Raw genomic sequence first — 27692 nt, 5'->3', positions numbered from 1 at the left:
GCATTCAGATTAATTTCATGGACCCAATGAAAATGGTGTCCAGGTTGGAAATTATCCATGCAGCTCATTGGGAAGGGGTAACCAATGTGTTGCCCTCCAGATGTTATGGACTACAATTAACACCAGCCCAAGCTAGTATGCCAAGTGGTCAGGCATGATGGGAGTTGTAGTCCAGCCACATCTGGAGGACACCATGTTGGCCACCTCTGTCTTGGAGAGTACTGTTGCTGTGAAGACTGAAACATAGTTGTACATGCTTTCTAAATTTTTGCAAAGTCAGAAGCCATTGTTTTGCAACTCAGAAGGCTGAATATGCAAGTTAACTGTAGGCATGAATTATGCAAATGTTACTGATCCATTAAGATTGTGTGAGCTATTATACAAGAGCTGCTGTGTTTGGTCCTGGCTGAAGTGGTGACTTATTTAAGCAGGGCAGCCCAAACTAGTTAAGAGAGATGCCGTCCTGGAGAGTTCATTAGTAGAAAGGACCCATGGAAGGCTGCCTTTGAGAGCTAGTGTGTTGTGTAGTGCCTGAAAATGGAACCATGACACTTCCCAGTTCAAATCTCACAAATGTACAAGCCTGTTCTATCAGATTTTGTGCTTCGCCATTTGCTTTAGCTGAGCTTCTCCTAATTAATCAAGGCCCGGCCTTGCCACAGTTAGTGGTTTCAACTTTCTGTTGGATGTGTGGTGCTTTGAACAGGAGGGATTTGCTTCTTAGAGAATTCATTTTTCCCCTGTGCTCTCAGTGTGAAATTTGACCTCTCAGCTGAACACCAGAAGGTTCCCTAATGCTACCTCCTGCCTGATGAGTTTGTAATAAGGCAGTGGGCTGTAAAGAAGGAAACTCTTCATGGGCACGTGCTAATCTGTTTCATTGCTTTTGGACAGCACAGTTGTCATTTAAAAGCATGTAAGTAGCTCAATAATCACTTTGGTGTTAAGTTTCATTTTTAATCCATAGCCAAGAAAAATTGCCTTTTTTGGCAGTGCTCTACTAGGCTGTTATTTCCAACCAAATTTCTACATTTTAATCATGTTATTTCTGCTCCCCTGGAGAGGGAGGGCAAGGAGCAAGAATACTTTTTTAAAAAAAAGAGCTTGACAAAATCTATCATTCTAGGCAAAGAATAACTTGAAATAGTATTTGAGAGCTGAAAAGTCCCTACTTTGGTGGGGGGGAATGGGATGATATAACTTCTATTGATCGTTGTGGTATGCTATTCTTTGTATGGTATGCTCTTCTGAAGAAGGTATGCTCTTCTGAAGAAATTCCTGCAGTGAAGCTCAAATAGGAGCTAGTAGTTATCAAATTTATTTATAGTAACACTTCCATTGTTCAGAAGATTGCATCTATGGATAGTGAAAACCCAAGTCAGACATCAGAGGGTGGCATTTCATTGACACATGAAATGAGTTGAAGGCTACCTCAAAGACCATCTAGTCCAGTCTGTTGCCAATGTAGGAGATGCACTATTACTGCAGCATCCTTGATAAATAGCCTACTAGCCTCTGCTTGGGACGTGGGTGGCGCTGTGGTCTAAACCACTAAGCCTAGGACTTCCTGATTGGAAGGTCGCGGTTCGAATCCCTGCGAAGGAGTGATCTCCTGTTGCTCGGTCCCAGCTCCTGCCCACCTAGCAGTTCGAAAGCACGCCAAAAAAGTGCAAGTAGATAAATAGGTACCGCTCTGGTGGGAAGGTAAATGGCATTTCTGTGCGCTGCTCTGGTTTCGCCAGAAGCGGCTTAGTCATGCTGGCCATATGATCTGGAAAAACTGTCTGTGGATAAACGCCGGCCCCCTTGGCCAGTAAAGTGAGATGAGTGCTGCAATCCCAGAGTCGTTCGCAACTGGACTTAACTGTCAGGGGTCCTTTACCTTTACCTTTAGCCTCTGCTTAAAATGCCTTTGACATCCACCACCTTCTAAGGCAGCCTGATCCGTTTGGTCTCATTCCAGGTCCCTATGAATGAAAGCAAAAGGAAAACCTTTGAGGCCCACAGCTGTACCCAGGAACCCTAAATGCCTATGATCAGTGGTTCCAAAAGACAATGCAGGCACTGTTTAATAAGTTAAGGAGGATCCATATCCACCTATATTGTGCTACTAGTATTGCGCTAAGACAGAGGAGGGTGGGATAAATTGGCATATCCCCCACCCTCCATTAAACCACTTGTACATTTATGCACAATCTGATAGGAATGAGAGCATGACAGGGAGGCATTTTCTGAATGTTCTCAGGCTCATTTCGCACTTTTGAGGATATATTTTTTTAAAAAATTATTTGTGGGGGCGTTTCTAGGTATGCAATGGTATCCACATGCTGTTTAATTAACACTGTATGACAACCAAAATGTTTTAAGAATGTTGAACTAGGGGAGATGGTAGGGCGTGACTATATTTATCTTACTGTTTTGTGGAAAAACTAAAAGACATATCTTTCCAAAGTTCATCTGCTTCCCCCCTTTTCCCCCAAGATGTGCCAAAATATGCTACCCTTTGAAACATGTTCTTTTAAAAAGTATTCCAACAAACATAGCCTCTAGTTGAATCACGAACATGAAAAAGGCACTGTTTACATTCTAAACAAGCATACCTCCTCTTGGAAATTAATTTTTGCATTAGTTTATATTGGCTTGTTTTACTGAGGGTCTGCTCCAGAAAAATACCCTATGGGTGATGCTAAAGTTAAGAGTTACTGTGTGCAGACTGCAAGTTGCATTTTTGCATGCTCAGTATCTACTGTCAAGGTGCATGCTGATAATGAGCACTCTGTAATATAATTACTCTGTAATAAGGACCATCCTTTCGTTTTGCATTCACAATTGCTAATCTGGAGCATGTGTTGCTTTGGTGTCCATGTTTTTCAAAAGCTCGCCAAACTTTTCTGTGAACCCAGCTGCCTGATCTGCACCATGTGGGCTTAGCTGTATTTCTGGGTGAAGATGTTAATCTGTGTGCTTTTTTTCACATTTAAAAAGCAAGGCGCAATTAGCTGGCAGTCATCTTAAGACCATGGAAATTAAGGAGATCTTTTTGCTGACTGAAGGAAATTTTGTGCCTGAACTAAATGCACACTTAAGACTGACAACCGCTTGAAAAAACTTTGGTGCAATTATATGGCCTTATCTACTGTACCATAAACCTCCTCCGTCCCCAAATGTTCATTTAAAAAGATGTGTGCATGTTCTTTAAAATCCTTTAGCTGACTCCACTGCTTGCATAGCTGAAGTATTTTAAAAGATTATGACTTATATGTGCTAAACAATTGCTGATACAGTCATTATTGCCTTCTTGCTCTGTACGATGTGCCCATCCAGACTGAAATGGGCCCCTGTAGGAGCAAAAAGAAAGGGGCTTCCTTTGGTCTTGAACTCACTGTTTTCTGAAGAGAGGTTGGAATAAGGGGTTAGGGACTGATATGGGTGCAAGGCTTATCTCTGTGTGGCCTTCAAGCATCCATGAGGTCCATCTAGCTGTGGCTGTAAGAGAAAGTCCTATCTTGGCTACACAATTTTTACTGGCTTTAGAGCTCCTGTACCAGGGGAGAGTCCATTGACTTTCCAGATGTTGTTGGGCTATGATTTCCATGATCAGCACACAAAAAGAAGGCTGGAGCTCAGGTAGATCCACCTGTTATAGCTCTTCCACATTCTGATGTTGCCCATAATCCTGCTCCCTCCACTTGCTGCTTCTGGTTTGCTTAAGAGGGCAAGCGAGCAGGCGGCAACTGGAAGCAAGAATAGAATGAGTAGAGCCAGGGGGTTCTGGAGGTCAGCAGTGCTCTGGTGTGGGCACCATGCATTACCTGATGATGCTGAGCCGTGATCTTGGCCCAAGTTCCTACGATATGCAATTCTGGCATTGGGACATAGAATGGGTCTCCTCTCTAGTGTGACATGGGGCTTCCGATGTTCTCTGCACAGCGTGGGGAAGTGCCAGAGTACATCCTTCTGCCCCATGATGTCAATAGGGGGCCCTTGGAGTGCATACTTCTCACGGTGTGAAGCTTTGAAGGAGATTCCTGCATTGCAGGGGGTTGGACTAGATGACCCTCGGCCGGGATCCCCTCCAACTCTGCAGTTCCATAATTCTGTGATTCTAAGTCTAGTGTTTTTAGTTGAGTTTTGTCATCTGTCAGTGCACGTACGGTGGATCTCTGTTTTGTTTCCTGACTTTTTATCATGAGAAAGTCTTTTATCATAGAATTGTAGAGTTGGAAAGGACCATGGGAGCCGTCCAGTCCCACCCCCACCCCCGCAATGTGTGTGATGTGAGAATAGCACTAGTAAAGGCTACAATTTCAGTGAGGTTTACCTTGCAATGCATTTTGAACTGTCAGGGAGGTAACTCAAGACCCGTCTGGGATGCAGGGTAATCTGTCATCAACTTTATTCTCTGTTCTGTTCCTTCATGAACCGTCCTCTCTTTTGCTCTGGACGCTATATCTGGACTTTCTCTGCACCCCGCCCCTGGTTCTTTTTTCCCTCACAACAACCCTGTGAAGTAGCTTAGAAGAAGAAAGAATGACTGGTCTAAAGCAGGGCTTGGCAACCCAAGGCCCAAGGGCCGGTAGCGGCCTGCGAGGCTTGTCTAACCGGCCCATGGTGACCCCTGCCGCCGCCCACTATTACTGGCATGGTGCAGCATGGATGTGCACAGGAAATAGCGTGTGCGCATGCGCACGGGTGCTCCTCTGACCCGGATGTGCACTGGAAATAACATGTGCGCACGCGTGCGGGATGGAGAAGTGTGCACATGCTATTTCTGGCGCACATCCGGGTCGGAGGAGTGCCGGAAATAGCGTGTGCGCACAGGTGCTCCTCCGACCCTGACTGATGGAGCATGGACCGGCCCATCGACCAGTAAGCTTGCCAACCCCTGGTCTAAAGTGATCCAGTGCATCTCAGGGTTGTGGGGGGGATTTAAAGCTGGAGTCTGCCCAGTTCTTGTCTGATGCTTAAACCACTGCAGCCTGCTGGCTCTGTAAAGGGCCCTGGTTGGCTGGATTATGGAGAGCTAGTTCTGCACTTGTTGGCAGCTGCACATTTGGAGGTGGCACGACATGGGAAATTGCCAGAAGGCTGTGCATTCTGGAAGGCTGGTTAACGCGGATTTGGCAGGTGGCTCTGTCTGGTTCAGAGGGCGAGGGGTCCAAGGGAAAGAAGATTAATTTTTAGAGACCCGCTCCTTCCCCTTTTGCGAACATAAATGGGTGAGCAGGCGAGTTTCAGCCACCCGATTCTCAAATGTCATTTTGGAGGGATGCTTTGAATGACCTGGAGGGAGGGACGCTGGATTTCAGTTCAGTAGTGTTTGTCATTGACAATGCAAACCATTCCACTTAGACAGAAGTTTACTGTTATAGTGTTGAAAATTTACTTAAAAAACAAACAAAAACAAACCTTGTTTCCTTTTAAAAATATGCTGTTTTTTTAAAATTAAATGTTTTCCTAACTCTGAAAGGCCTGTCATGTGGCGCATATGGCTAATTGGTATTAATTCCCTCCCGTCCAATAATTGCGCTGTGGCTGTTTGCTTTGTCAAACTGCAAAACATATATGGGTCACAGAAAGAGAACTAAGTGCCACATGAGGCACGAGACTTGTTGTTGTTGTTGTTGTTTTGTTAAAGCTTCTGCTCTTCTTAATGCTTACTTTAAGAGTACTTAAGTAGTGTTGCTAGGTACTAAACAATGCAAGTCCAATTGCGTGGGTGCCTTTACATTCCTACTTCCCCTGTGCTTTGTTTCCCTTCTTTAATACTGAAAGTGAGGCCTGTTTAATTCTGCTGCAGAAGAATTTCCTTTGTTTTGTGGAGGTTAAAAATATATTGAAAGGGCTTTTGCATAATAGGCCAGGAAATGCTTTTGAAGGGACTCTCTTTCAAGCTATCCATTGCAGTTCCCAATAGAGGCAGCCACCCATGTTGTCAGATTTAATATTTTTAAATAATTGAAATAGAACAGTATTGAACTGAAGTCGCACCTCCCAGTTTTTTTAGCTTCATTTTATATAGATGCTTCCCCCACTATTAGGATGAAGTAGATGAATTCTTTTCAGTTGTAGAAGAGGAAGAACTGTTGGTATTTTAGTGTTAGTTCGGATTTTGCTTTTCACATCGCTGTGCTGAGATGCACAAGCATTCTTATTTAATCCCCGCAACATTCCAATGTGGAAATGTACATAGCCTGTTCTGCTTGGTGGTGATTCCTTTTTCACCCTGAGTTTTAGTTCAATCCAAATAAGCTAAATTGCATGAGCAGGAGAGAGCAAGAGAGGTGAGGGCGGGAGTGAAATGGTTCAATAATACAAATGAACGCAAATAAACAGAGTGGTTTTCGCATAATTCCTTAGGGTGGCCTGTTCTGAGAGAGCACACACCCATGTGAAACTGTGAATATTTTAGTATTTGAGAACAAAGGACCTCCCCCCACTTGAAATAAACAGAACAAGCTGGATGGTCGCCTCCTAGGGGTTCCCTAGGTTGCTTCTACCTTAATAATGGTTCTATGAAATACCCAAGAGAGACTGAGGGATTAATTCTGAAAATTGCAAGGTTTGCACTGACAAAATTTGATGGGGTATCCTGGCATACAGATCTTTCCCAACATTCAGAATTTAGCATGACTTGGTGGTATATTGATAAAAAAGTACCCCAGTTCCACTACACCACAAGGTACCAACAGGGTTAGAGGAATTTAGAAATTGGGATAGAAACACTGGAATTATAACCAGGAAAACAAAAGTAGTTAAGGCCACATCTGAATGCAGTGCTATCTTTCCCATAACAGTTGTCCTCCTCCCAGCCTGCCAAAAAGTTGTGTGTATAACGTATAATATGTACAGTGGACACTCGGGTTGCGAACATGATCTGTGTGGGAGGCACATTTGCAACCCGCAGCATTTGCAACGCGCGGGTTGTGATTCAGCATTTCTGCGCATGCACAAAGCGCGATTTAGCTTAGAGAGCCAGCCCTGTATAGCTGCACCAGTAGACTTCAGATCGTTCTCTTCACTCTCCTCCGTCTGAGGACTGGAACCTTCTGGTGACTTCTGGAGCTCATGGATCTTGCTGTGGGTTTGATCTGCAAGCCCCAGTTTCCACAGGATAGTTGGATATATGAGAGAGAAGGCCATAGCCATTCAGTCAACTTTTTAAAAAATCAGCTTCTAGGAAGCTAATGGATTGGCTTTAGGTACTAATGCTGTTGAAACACTTCTCAGGATAGATCGTTTACATGTAAAAGGACCATATATATGTAGTGTGCAGACAGCTCAGCTCCATATGTAATTAATGCTTTTGCAGCTGCCGCCAAATAAATGTCACTGTGCCAGAGCCTTGCTATAGTTGGGAGTAGTTATTCTCTTCCCAGTTCTTCTGGGCTCTTTTTCTTTTGCTAGATTTGCTGCTGACTGCTTTTGTTTTCTACTGGTGTTCCTGCCTTTGAACTATTGAACAGTCAACCTTTCTCTTTGAACTGCTGAAGTTAAGCAACGCTTACTGGCTGCCGTCCACAAAACAGTTTATTCCAGAATAAACTCACTTGATCCTCAAAAACAGAAGGGCACTTTATAGATTCATAAGCACTGGGTCAGCTGTGCAAAGGTCCCAGGTTTTCTCTTGAAACCTATTCTGTAGTATACAGTGGTACCTCGGGTCACAAACACCTCAGGTTACAGGCGCCACTAACCCAGAAGTAGTTCCTCGGGTTAAGAACTTTACCTCAGGATGAGAACAGAAATTGCGCGGTGGTGGCAGCGAGAGGCCCCATTAGCTAAAGTGGTACCTCAGGTTAATAACGTTTGCAGGTTAAGAACGGACCTCCGGAACAAATTAAGTTTGTAACCTGAGGTACCACTGTATTCCTTATAGCTGAAGTGGCTATCCTAGATTGCACATGTTGCTGGACTACAGCTCCCATCATCCCTGCCCTTTGGCCATGCTGGCTGGGGCCTTTGGGAATTGTGGACCACCAGTATCCATAGGTCCATATTGGCCACCCCCTATGGTACTCAGTTTCTACCCCCTTTATCCTCTCATAGGGTATTTTAGTTGAGTAACCTACAGCGTGGTTAAGTAATTATAGACTGTAACTTTTATGTCATAACTTCATGCATTGCTGTGTAGGCAGGTAATTTTTCTTTCAGGCAAAAGTCTTTTTAACTGTAGTGTATGATCAGAAGTTGATGTAGGTTGGGTACTGGTGTGTGGCCAGCCTGTTGTTCAGGTACTGCAGTGTGGATCAACTTATCTGTCATGGAGAACAGCCACCTTTCGTGGAGAACAGATGTGGTCTTGGCGCAGAGCAATTTGAGCTTCTTAGCTACAGGAGAACCACTCCTTACGTGGCTGAGAGAGAATGCTAAGCAGTGGCAGCAATCACCACTCTGTGGCGTGGACGTGGCTTGGGATGTCTCTGTCTTTGTGCTAGCACACACCACTTTCCTGTGTCTCGTATCCATAGGATCAAAGTGCCCACTGTTAATATGGTGTGTTTTGAAGCTGTGGCGTTGGAAGATTAAGGACAGATAAAAGGAAAAGCAGTTCTTCATGGAGTGCATGGTTAAGCTATGGAGCTTGCTCCTGCAAAATGCGGTGATGATCACCAACTTGGATGGCTTCGAAAGACAAATTCATGGAGGACAAGGCTATCGGTGGCTATGCTGTGCCTCCATGGTCAGAGGCAGTAACGCTTCTGAAATGCCTGCTGCTAGAAACCACAGAAGGGGAGAGGGCTCTTGTTCTTGGGTCCTGCTTGTGTATTTCCCACAAGCATCTGGTTGGTCACTGTGAGAACAGGCCACTGGCCTGATCCAGCAGGCTCTGCTTGCGGTTGTTTTAATGCTAGTTCTGACAAAGCCTTTATCTGTATTTGCGCTGGATTTCTATTGATATATATTCAAAGTAGTAGTAATAATAAAAATAATAATAAATTGCTACTAAGCAAGATGCACAAAGGGGGATCATTTGTAGCCATCAGCACAGACTGGAAATAGATGGCAGGTGACTGTTGTGGCACTGTGCTTCTTTCCTGAGTAGGGTTGTTCCTGTGAAGTTTGCAAGCATCTGATCCTAGTGGCAGCACAGTAGGACAGATACGGACAACTGAATCTCATTGGCGTAGGTACACTTTTAAGGGTCATCTGTGTCAGAGGCAGCCTGCCAAATATTGTCATGTTGCTAGTGATGGCTATATGGGTTTTGTGCTTACCGTATTTTTCGCCCTATAGGACGCACCGTCCCATAAGGCGCACCTAGTTTTTTGGGGGGGAAATAAAGGGGGGGAAATTATTTTCCCCCAGGGCTGGGGCGGGGGAAGCCCGAGCTTCCTCTTACCCCAGCCCCCAGAACAGGGAACTCTCCGAAAGCCGCGGGAGCCCGCGCTGGGCTCCCACACCTTGCAGAGAGCTGCGCGAAGCCTGGAGAGCGAGAGGGGTTGGTGTGCACCGACCCCTCTCGCTCTCCAGGCTTCAGCGAAAGCCTGCATTCACCCCATAGGACCCACACACATTTCCCCTTCATTTCTGTAGGGGAAAAAGTGCGTCCTATGGGGCAAAAAATACGGTAATTGGAATCTCCCCTCTTCACACTCCCACTGCCCAAGGAGAACTTCTGATTAAACATGGAAACAGTCAACCCTGGCTGCCAGTGCATTGATCACGGGAAAACCAGATTATTATTTTTTGCCACTGAAACCAACCTTGAAACTTTATGTATTCTGTGTAAAACAAGTAGGCGGACTCTGATGCCGTAATTCTAGTATAACTCAAACTATTAGCCACCTCCGCCGGACTCAGTAACACTAACAGTTTAATAGATCTTAATAAACATTTAAATCAGTTGGCTGTGAATATTTGAAAGGGCATGGAATCCATTGGTATTTCAACACAATGCCCTTGTTTAAAGTCAGCTGCCATGTATTTGTGTGTATTTTATCTGCAAATGGAAAGCCATTGAAATCCTGTGTTAAGGTCTTTGCCAGAAAAGGAGAGTTCAGAGGAACTAGTTGAGACATGCCTGAGGAATGTGGAATGGAATCAAAACGTTTGTCACACAGTGGCAGTCAACTGGCAAGAGCCAGCAAAGGTCTTAGGGAAAAGCCCGATTTTTGATATTAGGTTATCCTTATCAGAGATATTTAAAATGAAACGTGTGAAATGCTTCCTTCAAATCACACGGCTAGACGTTCTAAGCCTGCTGCATAACGTGTGACCTGCATTAGCTCATAAACCTAAAGTTCACTTTTCCTTTACTCCACAAGGAAGAAAAATATTAGAATTTTAGGAAAGCTGTCAGTAACAGCCTGTTGATCACTGTGCAATCCTTGTGAGAAATTACATTTTGTATTTTTACATCCCATCTGGAGCCATCAACTCTTTTTGCTGACACGCTCAAGGACCCCATCACAACAACGAATGGTAGTAGCTTTTTGAACAGTAAAAGGAAGCTGAAATGCTATGAAGTGTGAAACTTGACAGGTGTACATCTGAAGACATGCTGTTTAGCACATAGTTGCGTACTGCTGTTACTGAGCATGAGGTCACATCAGTGTTGTACGATGAAAGCACCCTTGTTCCACTTTAACAGGCATGGCTCCCTGCCCCACAGACTCCTGGGAACTGTAGCTTGATAAGGCTGCCAACCTCACAGCGCAAAAATTCTCCATGCAAACACCCTTCACAGCTCCCAGAATTATCTTTGATGGTTAAAATGGCATGATAATGATTTAAGCATATGGTGTTGGGTGACCTGGGTGCCTGCAGTGTGCTAGGTTCCATGCAGAACACAGCAGTGATGCAAATTTTTCCTTGGGGACTAACACCCTGCCTTAGATCAGCCAGGGAGTTGGCTTGGGGAGAGTTGGATCTTAGTAGAGGCCACGTAGGGCTGGACTGGGACTGTTCATCAAAGGCATCACTGCAAAAGTAGGATTGGAGGAATTGAGGGAGCATGTTGACAAATAAAGGTCTTTCCTTATATCCTCCACCCCCGTGAATACCTCTTGAGTTAACTGCAGATTACAGAGCCATATCACTTCTCCAGGCCCTGCAATCCATGGATTTCTGCTGTACCATACGGAACGAAGGAGTAGCTGGAGGGCGGGAGGCTTAGGATAATAAGGCAGATGCTCTATCTCCTGTGGGTCAGTGGGGAGGTGCTGTATTTCTGTGGGCTTAATCAAAACCAGCAAAAAAGGTGGGGGGGATGGGTTGGGGACTCCTGCTAGCACAAATTTGTTTAGTTCATTCTATTTTATATATGCTAGTCATTCTCTCGGCTTCTTTTTCTAGAGAAGGTGGCCATCTAGATTCTCAGGCTTGGCTGTTTGGAAACCGAATTCAGATCTCTGAATGGAAAGAGCTGTTAAATAGGCCTTAGGGAGCACTTGACAAATTTTGAAGCATCTTAGAATTTTTAAAAAAAAGCTTTGTAGGGGAAGTCGAAGAATGATTGACTTTCCTGGAAGACAGGCTCTGCCCAATCCTTTGCGAAGGAGAGCAAGCAGGTTAACCACCTTGACCCTTCTGAGATCAGCAGCCTATGTTTTAAATAATAAAATCAGAGTAGAAAGAGATGCTCTCATAACCTCAGCACAGCTAATGACTTAAATAAAAAAGGATTGCCCTTGTGCAGCTGGAGTGATAAGCGTTGGGGTGGGGGTCGGGGAAACAGCAGCTGGAAGTATTCAAGGATGATGTATCACACAGAAATGTGGTGGGAAGTCAGCCCTGCTTCAGTTCTTCAGCATGCTGTATTGCTTTTACTTTCTGACTGTTTGCTTTGTAAATTTACTAATCTGCCAGCTATACCTGTGGCAGGATAAGTGCGAAGACTGCAACATGACAGCCCAGTTCCTCCCCACCGCTTGCTATGTAAAGCTGAAATGCATGATGGGTATAGCGTCTTGTCTCTCTTCCCCCTCCCAAGTTTGCAGAAGATCCTTATACAGTAGTGCTCTTTCCCATTTTTTTTCTTTTTTAAATCAGTTGTTTCCAAAGTGATGCAAATCTTGTATTGCTAAGCTGCTTATCAACTTGGCATCTAAGCAGCCACAGTGGGAGCATTGTAGTGGGCTGGCTTTATTTCTCTGGAGGTTTTAGCCAGTTAGGAATTGTATTTGCACAAATCCTCAGTATAATTGGAGAAGAATTTTAACTCCCCGTAGACAAGTCACATGCCTAACATGCCAGGGCCTTTTATCCTGCGCTCATTCACAGAAGTATTCACTTCCCAGGTCCTGAACTTTCCTGAGAACCTCATGATTTATTGATAATTGAGCACGATAATTGAGCTTGTGCCACTGCAGTAAAGCTACAGTTAGAAAATAAGAGGGGATATTCTCAAATGCAAGAGCAAACCGGCAGGCTGGCTGGTTGTAAGGAATGAAAGTGCAGTTTAAGCAGTGCTACATATTTATGGTAGGTTGGGCGGATTAGATGGTGTTTTGGCTCCTTTTTTAGAAGCCAGATGTCTGTTTAAGTAATGTCTAGATCAGTGGTTCCCAAAGTGGGTGGTATTGCCCCCTGGGGAGCAGTAGGATTACCTGCGGGGGGTGCTAAGAGGTAAGCAGGCAGCACTATGATTCCGTGATCATCATAACTTCTAGAGCAGAGTTTTCCACATTTGGGGTGCCACCACTAAGGAATTCATTTTCAGTCATCTAGGTAAGGAGATGGCCGTAAGTGCCTTCCTGGCCCATCACTCCTCATGGGCAGGACAGCTCAGGGAGAGATGCACCTTCAGCCCAAGCCATTTATGGTTTTATTCGTACTGTAGTAGAACCTGCCTTCCAGTTTCTCAGAACTTTTCTTCACCTGTGAAATGAGTTTCCATTTTTCTGTCTTGTTCTTGGGCTGCTTGAGAATGTCCTTAGGTGTTAGGATGTGGGCTTGCGCTTTCCTGATCGTTGTGGTGTGTGTGTGTTTCTCGAAACTTATCCAGCACTCCGCAGTCTTCCCTGCTTCCTATGTTTCCTGCTTTGAAAATTCCCGTGGGACAACACAGGAACAAGCACAGGAAGTTGCTTACTACCAAAACAGAAAATTACTCCATCTAGCTCTATATTGTCTACACTGACTGGCAGTGACTTTTCAGTGTTATGGGTGATGGTCTCTCTCAACCTTACCTGGAGATGCCAGGGACTGAACTTGGGATCTTTTGCTGGCAAGGCGGATGCTCTGCTACTGAGCAATGACCCTCCCCCAAGATAATGTCATGTCTTCGCCTGAGCTTTTAATTTAAACACAGGAAGCTGTGGAGGTCCTTCCTTTAACCTTTTTAAAAAACTTCGAAAGAATCTTCCCACCCTGGTTTCCTTAAAAGTAAAAAGACAACACTTTTGAAACAACATTAGCAAACAGTTACCTGGAGCGCATTAAGCAGCCTCTCCACCTTCCTGTCCTTACTGGAAAGGCTAGCTAAGGACATCAAAGATATTTCAGAAGTGCAGAGGAGGCAACCCGCTGGAAAGATGGTTTGTGAACTAGAAGAAGGGAACCCTTTGCAAGTGCAACCAAAATCCTGCCCACACTAGAATTTATCCTGTTTTCTTTCCCATTCACTATTTTTCTGAGCTAATTGATGGAAAGTGATTGGGAAGGGTGGTTGTGGAATGGAGGAGAGCACAGCACTAGGCTTTCTGTTTGTTTGTTTTTAAAATTATTTTTATTGGTTTTACATATACAGTGGTGCCTCGCAAGACGAAATTAATTCGTTCCGCAAGTCTCTTCGTCTTGCGGTTTTTTCGTCTTGCGATGCACGGTTTCCCATAGGAATGCATTGAAAATCAATTAATGCGTTCCTAGGGAAACCGCCTTCAGACCAGACTGTCCCCGGACCTCTTCTGAAGGCTGGGGGGGGGGGGGGAACAAGGGCTTTTCTTCCCACCCCCAGCATTTTAAAAAACCCTGGGACAGCGGAGGACTTCTCCGCTGTCCGGGCGATCTTAAAATGCTGGCGGGCGGCATTTTAAAATCGCCCCGGGACAGCGGAGGACTTCTCCGCTGTCCGGGGCGATTTAAAAGCCCCTGGGAAGGCAGGCAGGGGGGACAAAGACTTTCGCCCCCCGCCCGCCTTCAGAAGGTGTTCCCGCCCCCCCATCCTGCTTCGGAGCAGCGTTCCGAAGCGGGGTGGCTGGGGCAGGTGTTCCCGCCCCCCGCCCGGCTTCGCAGCAGCGCTATGAAGCCCGGCGGCTGGGGCAGGTGTTCCCGCCCCCCCACCCCGCTTTGGAGCAGCGTTCCGAAGCGGGGTGGCTGGGGCAGGTGTTCCCGCCCCCCGCCCGGCTTCGCAGCAGCGCTACGAAGCCCGGCAGCTGGGGCAGGTGTTCCCGCCCCCCACCCCGCTTCGGAGCAGCGTTCCGAAGCGGGGTGGCTGGGGCAGGTGTTCCCGCCCCCCGCCCGGCTTCGCAGCAGCGCTACGAAGCCCGGCGGCTGGGGCAGGTGTTCCCGCCCCCCCACCCCGCTTCGGAGCAGCGCTTCCCGCTGCCCCCGGACCTCTTTTGAAGCAAGGGGCGGTGGGGAGAAGCGATCTCCCCGCCGCCCCTTGCTTCAAAAGAGAAGACCCGCTGTCCCCGGGGCAAGCTTCGTTTTGCGAAGCAAGCCCATAGGGAAATTCGTCTTGCGAGGCAACTCGAAAACGAAAAAACCTTTCGTTTTGCGAGTTTTTCATCTCGCGAGGCGTTCGTCTTGCGGGGTACCACTGTAATCACATTACATAACGTAATAGTCTCTTATTTTATCTCTCTGGCTCAACTGAGCCTAACGGCTTCCCTCCCTCCCGTCTGATGGTTTACAAAGTTAAACTTTGCATCTTTACATTTCGCTTCGCTTCCTATCCTTGTTATATCATTACCTAAAATATTGAGTATTACTCAATCTGGGTAGGTAGCAGTTTCATCTTACAAATCTTCAGATAACCCTGCTAATGATGTTAATTGCTTACAGAGCAATAGGCTTTCTGGACAGCTTCGGGCTCGGCAGTGAACAGGTAGCCAGTGCTGACCTTTCCTCCAAGCACACCTTGGAACTGTGCCCCAAAAGGAGACCTTCTTAAGCACCATGGGCGTGCTATCACCTCCCTCGACAATGCATTCACCCCTGGACTCACCCTGTCCGTTTCCTCTGGTTATCTTTTACAAGCCAGGATGGGCAGGGGTTTGGGTTGTAGGTGGAAGGCTGGACCCGTGCAAGCATTTTGTCCACATCATCAGACAACTGACCCTAAATAGCCAGACATGAAAGTGCCTAAGTTATCGCCATCTGCCCAGCATCAGCATCAGAGTCCCGGTTGCCCTCGAAGTGCCTTGCAAGTTTGTCACAGCAGGCATCCAAGTACTCAAGATTCCCTCCCTTGTTGGAGGATGATCATACCAAACCATTCACTATCTGGAAAAGCTCTCCAGAATGGCTACTTGAGGATGCAGCGGGTGGCAGCGAAGTAGCCTTTCTTCACCAGTGTATTGTGGGTTTTGTCTTGGGATGTATCCCTAATTAGGGTTTAAGTTGGCTTTGTTTAGTTGTAATTTTCTCACCAAAAAGCTAAGCTGTTCTGTGTAATTACACGTGATAATATCTTTTTTCCCAGGCAGGATGTTCGCAGACTAGTTGATGGCAGCTCGATTGCATGCCAGGTTGCACCTCTTCCATGACTGTGGCTGGCTATCTCAAAGCTTGTCGGCAGCATGCAAATGTGCTCTTGCTACACACTGTGCTGCGACATGCTTATGGGTGGCTTAACAGTCACCATGGGGCTATGCATATGTGTGCATTTCTAATCTGGGAGCGCATAAAAATAGGGAAGGACAAAATGATGCTGATGTGAGCAATGCTCCTTGTTGCAATCCTCCAAACAATGCCGCATGGCAGTAGGAGGTATCCCTGCCCATCCTTGGTGTTGCCTCATATTTTCCAAAAGCCACCATTGCAACATGGCTTCCTGTTTTCACTGTGGGAATAAACCTCAAAAGTCTTAATTATTAGAGAGTTCAACCCAAGGAGCCCTTGTGACTCACAAAGAAGTCCCAGAACTACACAGATCCATAAACATCAGAGAACAAAGGGTCTTAGTTGCAGGCTGCACATGAAGCTCTCAGAATTTGAGGTGTGACTGTACAATGTGAAGCAGGCAAGTTTTCCTGGGGCACAGGCCCTCATGCATGAGAAATATAAACAGCGCTGCTTCTAAAAATGTAAAATAAACTTGGGCTCGACCAAATTTAAACTTAGGGCATTTGTTGACCGCAGAAAACAAGTATTATTTGCACTTGCTCAAGTGTATAAATAGAACTCTTCCTGGAAATGTGTTAGCATGGTTTTCTTGGGTGGTAGGAGTGAAAGTTAAATTATTAGTGGGCTGCCAAGAAATAAATCCTGTGTTTTAAAAAAGCGATGACACCATCCTTTTGGCTTTTACATGTACATTTTTTAGTTTGATCTGTTGTTACAACTGTGTTCTAAACCGTGCATTGTAACTGCTTGTGTATTTTGCTTGAATTCCCCCCGAAACGTAGTATTCTACAGCAGATTCTGAAGGAATTTGCTAATATTTCCATTGCTTTCAGCCATGTTGGGCTGCACTCAATGCATGCTTACCTGTGGGAGTAAATCCCATGGAACTCAATAGAGCTTACATAGAATCATAGAACTGTAGAGTTGGGAGGGATCCTGAGGGTCATCTAGTCCAACCCCTTGCAATGCAGGAAGCTAACTAGATCATACATGGCAGATGGCCATCCAACCTCTGCTTAACAACCTCCAAGGAAGGTTTGACTGGATAGACATTAGTTATGATAGCAACAAATACCAAACAATAAGGGGCACCTTAAAAGATTAGCACATTTATTATGGCATAAATTTTCATGGACTAGAGTCCACTTCACTATACCTGGGTTCCAACAGGAGTCAGTGTGGTGTAGTGGTTAAGAGTGGTGGACTTGTAATCTGGTGAACCGGGTTCGCGTCTCCGCTCCTCCACATGCAGCTGCTGGGTGACCTTGGGCCAGTCACACTTCTGTGAAGTCTCTCAGCCCCACTCACCTCACAGAGTGTTTGTTTGGGGGAGGAAGGGAAAGGAGAACGTTAGCCGCTTTGAGACTCCTTCAGGTAGTGATAAAGTGGGATATCAAATCCAAACTCTTCTTCTTCCAGCAGAAGAGGATGTTGCATATGCTGGTTTATATGTTATGGGCTTTCAGGCAGGTACTCTGCTTACGTCCCCCATCATGTATATAGCATCTTTAAAGGAAGTGTGAAAAATGCAGGCTTCCAGTTTGGGTTCTAACAATTACAGCCATCAGTTGCAGGGGCGGATCAAGGTTGCACGTCAGCCTTAAATAGATATTCCCTCTCAATAAAACCCACCAAGGTGGTTTTGTGGTGGCACGAGGTCTGCCTAGACTTGCCTCCATAGGGCAGGTGTTTCTTTAGTTCCATTTGATGCTGCATCCAATTGCTGAACCAAGCCAGCCTTTGTATCTGGTTTTTGTTGAAACTTGAAATGCCAGGTGTCTGCAGCAAATCCGTGAGCACACTTTTGTTTCCAGTTTGTTTGTTCAAGTCTGGTTAATAGCGCTGGCTAATGTGTGGAAAGATTACATTTCAGACAAATGCGGTGGGCTGGCGAAATGGGCCTGAAACACGTGCTGCTGATTTTGAACTCCTGAAAGCTCATCATATGAACTGAAGCTTAGAGGTGTTTATAGTTAGCATGCCCGGAGCCTGTTCCTGGTGCCCAGATGCTCCTCCCCAACTAATTCTTGGTCCCACTCTGATGGCTGTGGGGCTTGTATTAAGCTTGAAATGGGACCAGCGACACAGTAACCTCCATTTCTCTATTATCTCTTCTGCGACAAGAGTGGTTGGATGGGCACAGTCCTTTCTGGAAGGGCAAAGTGCACAGGGATATGTGCTTGAGATCCACTAGCCTTGCAGGGACCATGCTGACTATGGTATTTATTGCTGCTGGGTGCTACAGGGAAAAGAAGCAGCTGCTGCCACTGTACTTTCACAGATCCTGTGCATAGAATCATATTATTGTAGAGTTGGAAGGGACCCTGGGGACCATCAGGTCCAACTGCCTGCAGCACCACACTCTAACCAGCTGAGCTATCCAGCTGATTATAAGTCGTAACTCTCTTTGCTGTGGTTGACTGTATGTTGAAAATTGGATCTACCACATCTGTACCAATAGAATGTCACTGAACTCGGTAGGCAATCCTGGTGGGCGTATACTTTAAATTGTTGCATTTGGGTGCAGTTGATGACACAGTCCAACATTCTTCAGCTCCGTTGTGTGGCATTTTACAGTTGTATTTTTCTTTCTGCTGTTCTTCTTCATAACGTTATCACTGAACTGATGACAAAGTGGAGCTGAAATGAGTTCTGTGATACCAAGGAAGAAAGAGGTAGCATGTAGGACTTTCTCTTGCCTGCTCTTGTGAGGCCTACTTTTTAAATAGCTGAGGTGCTGCTTCATCCATCAAGGAGAGGGGCCGCCTGAGTGGTGGTGAGGTCTTTCTGGAATGTTCACCCCAGTGAAACCCCACAGACTTTAACATGGAATGCTTCAGATGCCAAGATTAAAATTTTTGAGAAGTCGGCTTTTGATTGGCTTTTGATTTGCTAGGTTTTTGTGAATTTATTGCAAAACTGTTTCTTTTTAAAATTCCAGTTGGTATCATTTTCCATTTTTAATTTGGTTGTATTTTGTTCCATCAGTTTCTAATTGTGTAGCTGTGCTTTATTGTTTTAGCATTTTGTGTTAGCTTTCATTTTTATTTTTAAAACAAACAATAAGACTTTGCTTACAATGTGTTTCACTTTTCTCCCTCACTGTCCTACAAACCATCTTCCACTTGCATAAAAATGTTAGGAAAGACAGCTGATAACAATGGTTTAAGGATTTCTGCAAAAAAAGAGAACAGGAAAGAAGTATTATTTCGGGATCCATATCATTGTAAATAACCTTAGGATAGCTCAGTATGGATTAGCCTGAATCTTGCATAAGCAATTTTGCTTTGAAGATTTGACAAGCAGCATTGCAGACTTATCAGGATTGTATTCAGGATAGTGTAATTTTATTGCTGGTGCTCAGCCTTTTCACAGGACGAAAAATTGCATGACTGGCTCTCATCTGACATAATTGCCTTGGATATCTTCTGGTGGACAGCCACAATGCACACAGTTGTGCAACTTAGTCTTGTGTAGTTAGAGTTACTTGGGATTTATGTGGGTGGTTCCTCTACCACCACCACCCCCAAAATCAGCATTTAAGCCGCTCACAACTCAGGGGTGTTTCCAAGCCAATTTGTTATACTGTCTAGAAAGCTCCTTTTCTACGAAGGTTTGGTTGTGATAGGCAAACCCTTTGGCAGGCCTTTGCATTGTAGCCCTTGCTGTTGTTCAAATCTGTAGTTGAAACTCAAATGGCAATGCAGCTTTCCATTGTTCTTTCCAGATTTTATTTACATGTACTCATACATTTTAAAAGTATAACTTAAAGGTCAGAATTTACAAGACATGCTCTGTCCAGAAGAATGGAAACAATGCAGCGGCTCCAACCAAAGATAACATACGGAAACCCTAATCTAAAGTGATATCATTATCTCATTTTCTTCCCACTTTGTTCTTCTCAGGCAGTCTTCCCCAATCTGGTGCCCATGCTGGCTGGGGGTTGAAGGGAGTTGCAGTCAAAAACATCTGGAGGGTACCAGATTGGAGAAGACTGTTCACATATAGTCATGCCTCATCCAAGAATGGGACACAAGCCTTCAAAGTTTATTGGGCTCGTTTCAAACCAAATTGCCTCATTGTGTCAGTCCAAGTTGGATATCAGAGATGGATGTGTATGTTGCACCAGGATGCCTTTCAGTAGTTTGGAGATATGTTAGAGTTCGCACAATATGGTGGGAGTGAGGGGGAAAACTGCAAGCAGGAGTAGCTAACCCAAAGCCTTGGAAGCCAAGATCACTTGATGCATTTTCAGGTGCGCAAGTCGATTTCTTGCCCATTGGCCCCGATTCATTTAACTGGAGGGAATGTGCCTCAGAGCGCATAACTGGATTGGGGAATAATTGAGTTCCCCTAACTTAATTTGACTGTGTATGTAAAGCAGTAATTATGAATGGTTTAAAACTGACGTTTTTCTCTCTCCACTCTTTTGATGTAGCTTTTATATGAAAAGTGATGGTTCTAATCCAGTTTAGTGACTTAAGTATAAGCCTGGAAGCAGTAGTATTCTGAGTTTAATTAATCTACAGCGCAAGGATGTAATCTTGTGGGTGGCTAGGAAAGTCGGCTTTTTTGGATGGAGGCTTGTAATTTTCCCTAACACTGCCAAGAAATGGTTATGTTACTTGTTCATCAGGAACGTTAGCATTCTGTGGTGTCTTTGACAGAAACGGGGGAGCCGCAACTGACTTTTTTACAACATGTAGTGTTTAAATTGGGGTTGCAAGTGGATGAAACTTGGCATGAGATATGACGTCTCCACACTCCCACCCATTTTCCACCCCCACCCTCAGTGTGAAGCATCTGCTTGGTGAAGTTGTAAAGGAAAAGATACCCCTAGTACTGAAAGTCTGCCATCTGCCTGGTAGTAATGCCTTCAGCATATTGCGCAACTTGCCTAAGAATTTAAGTTGTTTCTGCTAAACTGATCTGTTGTGAGTTTCTTTGTTACGTGCCCCAGTTCTGATTATCTGATTGCTGTCCTGCAGAGGAATTTACCCAAACAAAGAAGCTTTTTCACATTTGACTAGCGGATTAATAACGCCTTGCATTGTTTCCCTTAGCATTTTGGTGTGTTCCTGATACAGTGATATCTCTTACAACCACATGAGTAGATACTTAAGTTCTACTTGGAGCCAATAGCTGTGGCTTGGACCCAAGTTTGTGATTTCTTCTAAATAGGGCTCTGAATTTGTTATTCAGAATTGCCTCATTCATGTCGGAGACTGGAAATTGGCATGAATGGGGTGTGTGGGTAAATGGAGCTCATTAGTAGAACACATGCTTTACATGCCAAAGGTCCAAAATGATCAGGTAGCAGCGGTTGGTAAAACCATCTGACTGACTTCGGCTCTCAGGATCTCAGGCAGACTAGTCAACGCTGGGGTAATAAGGCAGGCACGTCCAACTCTCTATCTAGAGCAGTGTTTCCCAACCTTTTTTGGGCAAAGGCACACTTGTTTCATGAAAAAAATCTCGAGGCACACCACCATTACAGCCCCGTGACGTCAGCGCGCAGCGTCACGCCGGGAGGGACATGAATTGCTAGCAAATTACATAATCACCTCCTTGAGGGCTGGCTCATCTTCTCCGAAGGCAGAACCCCATTAATTAACAGCACAGACTCACACCATAGCCAAGACGAGGGGGGAAAACCTCAGTCATGCACAGTCATGCACATGTGGGGGCTAAATGAGGACGAAGACCGGGCAGAGAGCAGGGTTCAAATCACCCCACCTGGCCAGGACAATCCCTGGGTGCTCCCTTGGGCCACTCGCCTGACCCACCTCGCAGGGCTGTTGTTGCGAGGATAACACGGGGAGAACCACGCGCGCCCCCGGGAGCTCCTTGGAGGAGAAAGCGGGCGATGAATGCAATGCACGAAATATATGAGAGGCGACCAGGTTTTGCAGGTGAGGGCCCCCCGCCAGCCTCCGCTTCCAACACCCGGCGCAACGACGCCGAAGTTTCCCCCCGGGCTCAGCTCGGGGAGCAGCGCTGCTCCCCCCCGGCTCCCCTTCACCCTCCCGGCTCTCTCTGCCGCCCACTGGGGACCCCCCTCACCTGCCAAGTCCGGAGCGCCGGTGGAAGTTGCATGCATGCATGCAGGGCGCCGCGTTGCCATTGCATTGCACTGCACTCCATGCAACGCCTGCACGCATGCATTGCCTTGCACGCCCGCCAAGGGGTCTCCCCGCGGTCCGATGCGTCCCCTCCGGCGCGGATGCAGCATTGCGAAAATAAAAAAACCCCGACGCAGCCCTACCTGGGGGGCAGCCTCCGCCGCTCCGCCTCCGCGGGGATCCCTGGGCTCCATCCTGCCGCCCGATCTCCGCGGGGGCGCAGGCGGGCTGCGCGGGGTCTGCGCGGAAGAGCCCCTGCCCGCCCGGCCGCCGCCGCTGCGCTCATTCCATGGCCGGGAGAAGAGCGCTTCAAACAAAACGCCCGGCCCGCCAGGCCACGCTGGGAAACGTAGTTCGCGCACCCCGCGCGGGCGAGGGGACTATGGATCCCGGCAGCCCCCGCGCCGGGGACGGAGGGGGAGAGGCCGGGTGCAGGGATGGAGGGACGGGTGGGCGAGCGAGTGAGTGAGTGGCAGCCGCCAAGCCTTGGCCGAGAGCCAGGAAGGGCCTCCCCGGAGGAGGAGGAGGAGGGAGGCTCAGAGCGGGAGGGAGGGAGGGAACCCCAGGGGTCATCTAGTGACGGTGCCCCAATCGAAAATTTGACTTTAAAAAAAAAATCTTTCGAATTTTTTAATTTTTCCCGCGGCACACCAGGCAACATCTCGCGGCACACTAGTGTGCCGCGGAACAGTGGTTGGGAAACACTGATCTAGAGACTGTGATCTACTCCCAGGGGGACAGCCCAGAGTTGAGCTTTTTTTAGGAAGGGTTCGCTCACCCAGTACACTCCACAGCCCTCCATCCTTCCTTCCCCCACTCTGTCCCCTATGCAGGGAAACTAAGACCATTTTAGAAATTCATTGCCAAAAAGGGTACTTGCCCAGAAGAGGTGCCAGATCAGACTGCTGGTTCATTTAAGGCACTATATACTAGCTGCAGCTTTCCAGAGTTTCAGATACTGGCCTTTCCCAACCCTGCTGGGAGATATTGAGGAAATGGAAGGGGTGCAAGTCTCTACAAAGTATTTCTGTTCACAAATCTGCAATAGGGAGTATACAACAACACAGGCTTTCTTTTAAAAAAAGTAGATGATATCTGCTGATCTATGTTTCGGCACTAACAAGGTAACATTTTGAAAGTGTACACTGTTCTGGCAGTGATGAAGTGGTTAAACGTGTATTGCTTGTAAGCTTTGTAAAATCAGGTGTTCATTTTTTGCAGTCTCCTTCAGCATTTGGTTATGCAGATTCTCCATGGCATCATAGAACTGCAGCACAGGACAAGCAGGAGGGTCACAGTACCTTTTGTTTGCAAAGTCCTGTTGTGATGCTGGAGAATGGCCTAGTGAGAAGTGAGCTGAGAGGTTGGAGGTGGATTGCAAGAGTGATTAAGTTGGAGGATGAAGAGAGGATTGCATGATTATTTGTGGAGAGTTAGCGTTAGGCGTAATGCATGACTAAACCTTTTTTTTTTACCTTTTGGCGTAATGCAATGCACTGGATAGCACCTGCCGCGCTACCCTTTGCAGATTTACTCAGAAGCAAATCCCATTACAGTGAATGTGATTACTCTCATGTAAATGTGCAAGGGATTGCTATTAGTCAGAGCAGTGCTGTTGGGGTTGGGGAATAGAGGAAATGCTATTTCCTAAGCCCTACTGGGCTTGTGACCAGGGCAAAAGAGCATTTATCATGATGGATGAAGAGGGCATGCGATCTGGGAGTGTATTTTTTCAGCATTTCAATTAACATTTCAATTAACATAACTAAGCTAGAGAATAGATGTGTTGGATATTTGGTGGGTTTTTAAAAATAAAAGCAATATAATTACAACACTTCTCTTTCTTATTTAGGGTTGGATGATTGCCTGCAGCAGTATGTCCAAAAATTTGAACGCGAGAAGATAAATGGTGCTCAGCTATTACAGATTTCTCACCAGGATCTTGAAGAGTTGGGTATCACCCGGATTGGACACCAGGAGCTCGTTTTAGAGGCCGTGGATCTCCTCTGCGCACTGGTCAGTAAACATAGGGTGTTGAAATCCTCTTGCGTTTTTCTCACTTTGGCTAATGGAATTATTTGTCAAAAGGGAGATAACTGCAGCTCCTGAGCTCTACAGCAGATTGTATCAAGAGTGAACCAGGTAAAGTTGAGTAAAACGGCAGACTAGTATCCTGGTCTCACGTCTCTTTTAGCAGTAGTCAAGTGAAGCTGATACAAAAAAAATAAAAATAAAATACAGTTTGCAGTTATGCATGGGGCAGCTGTTTAAGTGGTGACACCAGTTTGAACTGGTACTGTTGATGTGAATATTTCAGACTAGGGGAGCCTTTGCAGTGGGTTCCTGGAGTGAATGCCTGAATATGATTTGAGACTGAATGAAAGTTAACATGTTGATGTTTAATTTGAGACCGAACCAAAAAAACCCAAAAGTTGTGAAAATTGAGCCAAGACTAAGAAGTGGAGAAAATGAGCCAAACAGGTTTGCCTGTCTTAAATGAAGTCAGCCACACCCTTCTCTGTAGATGAGGTTTGGCATCTCAGAGGTGCTTCTGGATCCTGTGTTCCTGCCCGATTCTCCAGTGGCTGGGGCTGCTGGTTCTTAGACTGGTGAGCTGCTGTAGCATAGCTTCCCAGGCGATATTTAGCACTGGTGCCCATGCTTAGGCAGCCTTCTGTTTTTGTCTACAGCCAAGCTTTTTATGTGGACTTTATGAGGAGGAGCCTATGAATACTGTTGGAAGCTGCAGCTTGTGCAGAATGCTGTCACTCATCCCTGTATAGGTGGGGTAGTGATGAATTGCAGAGAGCATGTAATCCCAATTTAAGATCACCTGTGCTGCTTCCCTGTATGCTTCTAGACTCAGGGAAATGGCTGGCGATGACTACTGGTTTTATAGCCCTAAACTTTCTAGAGCCTTAAAGCAAGAATGACTTACCTTTCATGGTAAGAACCACAAGCCCCCTTGGCCCAACCTTCAAGAGCTGCATGCCATAGCTAAGTGCGGCCACCCCATATTCTCACATACGCTGCCCACCTATGCACACAGCCCCTGTCCTTAGCTCATCCATGTAAGCAGTTATTGGCACAGAATGCTTTTCAGAAATATTTTAATAAACAAAAGCAAATGAGACCTACTGGAAATATTGGTTATGAGAAATAACAAGGGACAATGTACGGCTTATAGGGGTATTTCCTGCATCCTTTTAGCCCCATCTCTGCACTCCAAGCTTTCCTGTACACTTATAAGCCCATCATTGCAGTCATGATGTATCTGCTGTATTTTATTTTATTTTTTAAAAATGCAAGTACAGTCATACCTTGGTTGCCGAATGCCTTGAAACTCATACGTTTCAGCTCCTGAATGATCGAAAACTGGAAGTGAGTGTTCCAGTTTTCGAACGATTTTTGGAAGCCAAATGTCCGGCGCGGCTTCCGATTGGCTGCAGGATGCTCCTGCAGCCAGTCGGAAGCCGCGCCTTGGTTTTTGAACGGCTTGAGAGTCAAACGGATTCCTGGAATGTATTCTGTTGAAGAACCAAGGTACGGCTGTAGAGCAATGGCTGTGATTGCTGATGCTCAGCAGAAAAATGATGGGGTCAATATGGCAATGTTCAACTCTCTGTTTGAAGATGACCTAGGCTGTGGGTGGCCAGACACAGTCTGACAATGGAATAGATATAGAGAAGAGCAGGAGGGCTCCCAAGGGCTTGGTAAGGATGCAGTTTGCCTATGGCTGCTCCCTGCCTTTGGAGACTATAGGTACAGTACATACAGTATACTATAGTGGGAACCCATGGCTCTCTAGTTATCCTTCTCTGCTTCCTCTTTAATTCCTCTAGCATTAGCGATATTGTGTTGGATACAGTTTATGACAGGGATACACTTGGGCTATGTGTTTGTTCAAATGCTGTGAACCGGTGCCAGAAGTATATAGGGTTTCATCTGTAAGAATGGTGGGAAAGAATTCTCTGTCACTCTTTTTTCCCTTACTCGGCTACATTCCGTTCATTATGTAACACTTCTTGTATTTGAGTGTATTTTTTCTTAAAATGGGCAGAGCTTTTTGACTCCTTTTATAAAATGAGCTCATGTTTCAGAAAGGGGGGTGGGAAGGGGGCAAAACAGAAATAATTTGTCCTTGGTAAACTAGGGGGAGGGGAGGGGGAGATTAGGTGACTTGTATCAAATCAGCTGTGTTATGTTTGAAGCAACTGACCTAAATACTGCCTCCTCAATTATACAGTTGCAAGTATCATAAGCTTTTGAAAAGGGTGCTAAAGAAGGATACAGTGGTACCATGAACTTAATTCGTTCCGGAGGTCTGTTCTTAACCTGAAACCGCTCTTAACCTGAGGTACCACTTTAGCTAATGGGGCCTCCCGCCCCGCCACCACACAATTTCTGTTCTCATCCTGAGGTAAAGTTCTTAACTCAAGGCACAACTTCCAGGGTAGTGGAGTCTGTAACCTGAAGTGTTTGTAATCTGAGGTGTTTGTAACCCAAGGTACCACTGTATTTTAACTAGGCAACTGTCAGCGCAGTCCTCTGTGCTAAAGTTAGGATTCTAGTGCCATGCAGGCAGAACGCATCTGGTAAAATTGTGAGGTCACTGGGCAACCTCTTGCTTGGAATAATGGATAAGGCAGCCACCTGAGGGCATTCTCCCGTTCTACTTTTTTTTTTTACGGGATAAAACGAACAGAACTGGATGTCTGCCAGAACTCAAAGCTTTATTCTATCTTCTTCAATTTCCTCCTAATTTCCTTCATAAATGCAAGTTTTGACCTTGCTTAAGAAAGTTCTTTTGGCTCAGCGAAAATGACATCCTGCCCTATGTTGGAATCAGGGTGAAGGGGAGAATATGTTGTAATTTTGGAATTGCTAGAAAGTCGTAAGGCATGTTATGTCTTCCAACCATTGTGCTTGACAAGCTGTGACCCGCAAGCTATGGTGTGAAGTTGGCTTGTTTTCACTAACCTTATTTTAAGGGGAAATGTGCACAATAACAGTGCATATATTAGCAAAAGCAACATGTAAGAAATCATTATACTGGAACGTGCTTGCAAAAATGTGTGTATTAGTCAAAACTGCATACAGAAATGTGTTTACCAGAAGAAAGTCGTACAAAAAGGGTGAAAAGCTTTCTTGAGGATTAAGAAGAATAGCAAATTGCTGCAGAAATGTGGTGAAGTAAATTTAAGATTAGAAAAGCAAAACACGTAGAGAACTGAAGTTGACAGATTTGCCCATTGCCCAGGGATGAGTAGCGTCAGGGCTGGCAGGGAGGCCACTTTGTGTGTGTGAGGGGAGAGCTGGATGTCAGGGTTGCCCCTCCACCCCGAATCCAATTTTAAAGTGTCATTCCAGGAAATTTAATTGCTGCTGGCAAGGAGAAGAGGAGGATTAGAGTTGAACTTGGTTAATCCCTATTTACCCATGAACTTGCTGGGTAGCCCTAGGCCAAATCAGTTTCACTCTATAGTTCCAGGGACTAATAGTAATATATTAGTGAGCAACAAACTTCTGTAAAGATGAATGCAGTAAAAATGCCTAGATGCTGCTTCTGTTCTAAACTGCTCTGCAGGTAGTAAATAATTGGATTGTGTGAAGTAGTTTTTATTTTATTATAAATTTACCATTCCTGTGCCACATCTGAAATATAGGGGGGCAATATTAGCTTTTCTGACTCTTGTCTCGACTCGTGTTGTGGGATGCATGGGTTACTGTGCTCGGCATTCTGTCTGTGTAAACTATAATAAGCCTTTAGGAAACCTTGTCAAAGGCAACTTGATCCGCAGCTCCTCAGATTAATGATTAACAAGGCAGGAATGTTTG

The 27692-nt window shown here is 45.6% G+C and overlaps 1 protein-coding gene across 1 annotated transcript in view; it reads left to right on the top strand.

Moving 5' to 3' along the window:
• CNKSR3 (CNKSR family member 3) overlaps positions 1 to 27692 on the top strand; it is a 62401-nt gene that overhangs the window by 2800 nt on the left and 31909 nt on the right. Inside the window, exon 2 of the mRNA XM_083496511.1 lies at positions 23707 to 23870. Coding sequence (XP_083352637.1) covers positions 23707 to 23870 — 164 coding nt within the window. The remainder of the gene's footprint in view (positions 1 to 23706; positions 23871 to 27692) is intronic.

The sequence above is a fragment of the Podarcis liolepis genome (genome assembly GCF_965112155.1).
Source record: "Podarcis liolepis genome assembly, chromosome: 3".
NCBI lineage: Eukaryota > Metazoa > Chordata > Lepidosauria > Squamata > Lacertidae > Podarcis > Podarcis liolepis.
This window is presented reverse-complemented; position numbering and strand designations above follow the sequence as displayed.